General features: G+C 38.6%; 1 protein-coding gene across 1 annotated transcript in view; it reads left to right on the top strand.

Annotated features, from left to right (window-relative positions):
* Nucleotides 1–4,945, top strand: part of RUNX1 (runt-related transcription factor 1) — a gene marked incomplete at its 3' end in the record, with an annotated part of 272,413 nt that overhangs the window by 167,838 nt on the left and 99,630 nt on the right. Inside the window, exon 3 of the mRNA XM_010834981.1 lies at nt 2,838–2,876. Within this exon, the coding sequence (XP_010833283.1) occupies nt 2,838–2,876 (39 nt within the window). The remainder of the gene's footprint in view (nt 1–2,837; nt 2,877–4,945) is intronic.

Raw genomic sequence — 4,945 nt, forward strand, 5'->3', positions numbered from 1 at the left:
CTAAATACTTGGTGATTCTGCTCAGCAAAGAATTTCAGGGCTATTTTCTGATAGAGACCTTGAGACAAGGGAGGATAAAAGTCAAAGATGAGATCAGAGTTTAATCATTCAGAAGGCTAAAAAGGACACTGATAAAAATACATAGTTGTGGTCAAAAAGAAACATAGCTCATCACGTATGTAGACCCAGATGTGGGGATGAGAATGTGCGCGTGTCCACAGAGATCAAGAGCGAAGTAACTTTAGGCAGATTTCCTAAACTCTCCAAGTGTAAGGTTTCTAGTCTTTAAAATGGGAATGGGAATGGTGGTGTTGCAAGGAATAAATCGGGCAAGGTAAGCTTTTTGGCCGTGGCCTGGCATACAGCAGCCATGGCGAGACTGAAAGCGAACACTGGCCAAAGTCAGCTCTCACTGTTGTGAATACCCAGGACCTGTCTTCTCTTACAGTTCAGGTTCTAGCATCATTAACAACTCCTTGGGCAAATAATTTCAAATTCCTACAGGTGTGACTTCAGGTATAGACACTCGCCTCCTCTCTCTCCCCTCTTACCCCCCAACTTAATGATGCATGCTGTCTCCTTGAAGCTACTGACACAGGACAAACAAAAAAAGCTCTCAACAGACCACTGCACACCTTTCAAAATCCTCTCACTTCTGCCAATCAAAAAAATCTTCTGCCAAAAAAAAATCTTGGCTCTTCTCTCAGAATCACTGAAATATTAGGTGTGTAGACAAAACACTTGCCTTTCCACTCTGCTTCTCCTATTTCTCAGTCTCAGACATGGAAAGGCTTCTCAGGGTCTCAGGAGAGAATTTCCAGGGTGGTTAATTCTGTTAAGTCTCTTTAGCATAAACTCAGCTGTCTGCTCAATCTTACTGCTGTGAATTTCCCCTGACCCCCATGCCTATTAAAACTAAATTTGCTAACTTCAGGGTGTATTTGTTATTTTCTGCCTTAGCATTCACTATTAGTGCAAATAACACTTTCTCTGCTCTGTTTTTAAAAAAAATTTATGGAGTCATTTTATGTACTTGTAAAACACAATTCTGTGTGTATGTGTCTTTAAGAAGGCTCTTTTGAGAATTTTTTTGTTGTTTAGTTGCTAAGTCGTGTCCAACTCTTTGCAACCCTATGGACCTAGCTGTCAGGCCCTTCTGTCCACGGGATTTCCCAGGCAAGACTACTTTAGTGGGTTACAATTTCCTTCTCCAGGGGATCTTCCTAACCCAGGGATCGAACCCACGTCTCCTGCATTGGCAGGTGGATTCTTTAACACTGAGCCACCAGGGAAGCCTCCTTTGAGACTATACATACTTAATTCCTTTCATTTTTCAGCACAGGGCAGTCCTTCAGAACCCCTTATTATTTAAGTTGCCCTTTTTGCTTAGCAAAACCATAAAACTAAGGAGCTGAAAATCTTGTTCTCCTGCCTATTTAAACAGCATCTGGAAATCTGAAATAATTACCTCCTTTCTTAAAGGTTTTATTTAAGCAATATTATACTAATATTGTGCAGTGGAGTTGAAAGCTCTAGGTCTGCAGTATTTGAAATGTTCAGATCTTAAGGCTTTGAAAAAATGCTGTTTCCTCCATGTTAATCATTCAGTTCTGACCATTATCCATAACAAGGCTGATGAAATCATTTCAAATTCAGAACATTATACATAGATATTCAAGGGAAAGAGAAATAGCTTCATATGGCTTTACTTAATGGATTTACCTGTGACTTTACCTGTAACTGTACATGCAGGAGTATATAGTAAGTGATCCATATGTGGAAATTATCATGACAATTATTTTAACAATTTATATCATCTGTCACTTTAAGAATGAAAGCTTTCAGTATAAGCAATCTGCCCTCCTAGCAAAGGGAAAGAAAGGAAATCAAGTGGGAAGAAAATATTTCTAAAATATCTCATCATTGGAAGTAAATGATTATAATGTTTGTCTATTAGTTTCTTTTAGAAGATATGTTCCAAATTGTTTTTATCACTTTGAAAACTATTCATATTTTTACTTTTTTGCATTTAGCTTCTAGTATGTCCCAGATTTTTTAATGTTTTTGTATTAAGTTAGGGTTTGGGAGCTTTTGTTGTTGTTTGTTTTTCCTTACCTATCAACAATTATTTTTTTTACTTTAATTTTTATTCTACATTGGTGTATAGTTGATTTACAATGTTGTGTTAGTTTCAGGTGTACAGCAAAGTGATTCAGTTACACATTCGCATATATCCATTCTTTTTCAGATTCTTTTCCCATATTGGTTATTACAGAATATTGACTAGAGTTCCATACACTATACAGTAGGTCCCTATTGATTATCTATTTTGTATCTTATAGTGCGTATATGTTAATCCCAAACTCCTAATTTATACCCCCCCACCTTTCCCCTTTGGGTTTGGTTTTCACTTTGAATTGTGATCCATCCCTACATTATCCAAATGTATTTTTAACATTCATGAAATAAATCACATTTGCATCCCATACAGAGCTTAAAACAGGTGATACTATGAATGATAAAGACCTTAGTATTAGCTAGCGATGGGAGACACTGGTAGAAGGTACATAAAAACCACATGCACATGTAACAGTTCATTTTTTATATGATGATTTACTGTTTTAAGTTATTTTTGACCCAAAGCTGGACAATATGCTACAAAAATCTCCAGTGCTAAAAAGTGTGAGAGGCAACAAGCTCCCCAGAAAATGAGAGAGGGGATTTAGTTTCCACACTGGCATTGGTTCCATTACAATTAATCAACTTCAGTAAATTTGGTGTTTGCTGTCAATATATTCACACAATTATTTTTATTTTCCTATTTTCTACTCTTTCAGAATGTGTTCACGGAATGAATCCATCTAGAGACGTTCACGGTATGTTAGATTCCAAATTATATTCTTTATATGCATATTCATATACGCATATATATGACATTTTATCCATGTATCTCTATTAACCCAAATAATCAAGACATTTTTTTTTGCTGATTCAAAAATATTTAAAAGCTGTTTTCCATATTGTAAATGTCAAACATATAAAACATTCCAATGAAATCTTAAATGATACCCTCGGTTCTACAGCATTTACCACAGGTACATTGTGCTGTTATTAAATGACTCTATATGACTCTCTCTAAAAAAAAAAAAAAAAAGCTTGGCTTCTATGTGTTATAACTTTATTACTTTTGCTATAGCAGTGCTAATGTAAAATTTATATGAGCAAAATGCTTACTAAGCATCCCTAACTTTTAAAAAGATTAATTTAAATTCTTTCTCAGTTTGTTACTTGTGAGTTGTAAATTGATTTACAAAGTTAGTGAAATAGTCATATTTCAGCCACAGAATCCCATGGAAACATTCACACAGAGGAAGGATGTAGTGAAAAAACGAAGGAATCTGGTCCCCCAAAGTAATTATATTTCAAAAGTGAAATCATCTCAAATCTACTGGGAGAAAGGGATATTTAATTATTTAAATTCCAATGTTGAAAACCCGGACAATCTGTATTATACATACATTTACATGTATGTTAGTCTCCATCAAAATTGTTCTCATTTCCTGTGCCATTAGTACCAACTAATGTGATCCACCTCTAGAAAAATACATTCTCTGCTTTTTATTTTCATTAAAATGGTCACTGAAAACAGAAATAATTATTTTAGAAATGTTACACTTTTAGGAATGTAATTTTAGAAATATATTACAGAGGGGATTCTAAGAGAATGGTTGAGATTCTTATTTTTGAGAGCGTTTTGAAAGAGTAAAAAATGTGTAATATTTAAATGTTTTCTGAGACTCCCATCATTATTTACCTAAAGTTGTAGAAAAAAACATGTCAACAAGCTGTTTTCCAGTGAAATTGTTTTATTTTCCCCTTCCAGCTAAGCAAATACTGATTTTTCAATTCACTGTGAAAACTCACGTTTCATTCAATCAACTAGGAGCCTTTTGGAAAATTCCCCCATGCAGCAAATTTGGAAGAAGCTGTCACACAGCATCCATCCGCCCAACATATTGCTTCGTTGTAATTTTTGCACTGTATTATGACAAAAGCAAATATTAGTATTATTCCAGGGGAACACTACGAGTGTATACAGAAATGTTTCCTTTTCTGTTAGAGAAGCAAGGGAAGGGAAATTCTATATCGCCGCTTAAATGAGCGCTCCTGGTGGAAAAAGAGTACATTCAACTCCATACTCTATATGTACAAAGCCCTTTAGATTAAGGGGTTCGGGATACCCCCTTAGTTGAGTCCCAGGCTGCCAGCTTTCCATTCATTTTAGTTCCTCGATAAGGAGGGGCGGTGTGTTTTATTGCTGGGTTTCAAGCCTGCACCCCGTTAGCGCAGTTACAGCCTGCGCAAGGTCCTGAGAACCCCAAATGCCCGGCGGCCCCACTCAAATAAAATCAGCAGCAGCTTTCCTTCCTGCTACTGTCCTTGTCGGAGTTCGAACTCGGGATTTACTGGTTGAGATTCTGAGCTAAACAGCGTCTGAACCGGGTGCATCTATCGCTAATCCTCTTCTCTTACTAAGGAAACCTGATTGCCACCTGGAAGACCGCGTTGCGTGGGGCGCCCGCGGCCCCTCGCAGGGTTGAGGGTTTCAGGCAAACGGTCGCAGCCCCAGAGGAGCTTTCTCTGAGCTTTCCGAGCAGGCGGCTTATCCCCCACCCCTCGACCGCTACATCCTTGAAGGCAAAGCCCATTTTTGCCTCCACCACACTCTTCAGTCCCCCCAGACCCGGTCCTAGGGGGTCTATGGGGATGCACTCGATCGGCTCCTGAGGAAATACACTCGAGCCCAAGCAGAAAGATTTCACTCGGCCCGAACTCGCCTCTAGAGCGGGCAGCGTCGAGCTCGGGCGCAGAAGAGAGACTGTGTAGCCCCGGGGCTCCGGCGCAAACGGTGTGTGTGTGTGGCGGGGCGGGGGGGGGGGGGGGC

This window comes from Bison bison, unplaced genomic scaffold (genome assembly GCF_000754665.1).
Source record: "Bison bison bison isolate TAMUID 2011002044 unplaced genomic scaffold, Bison_UMD1.0 scf7180017864037, whole genome shotgun sequence".
Classification (NCBI taxonomy): domain Eukaryota; kingdom Metazoa; phylum Chordata; class Mammalia; order Artiodactyla; family Bovidae; genus Bison; species Bison bison.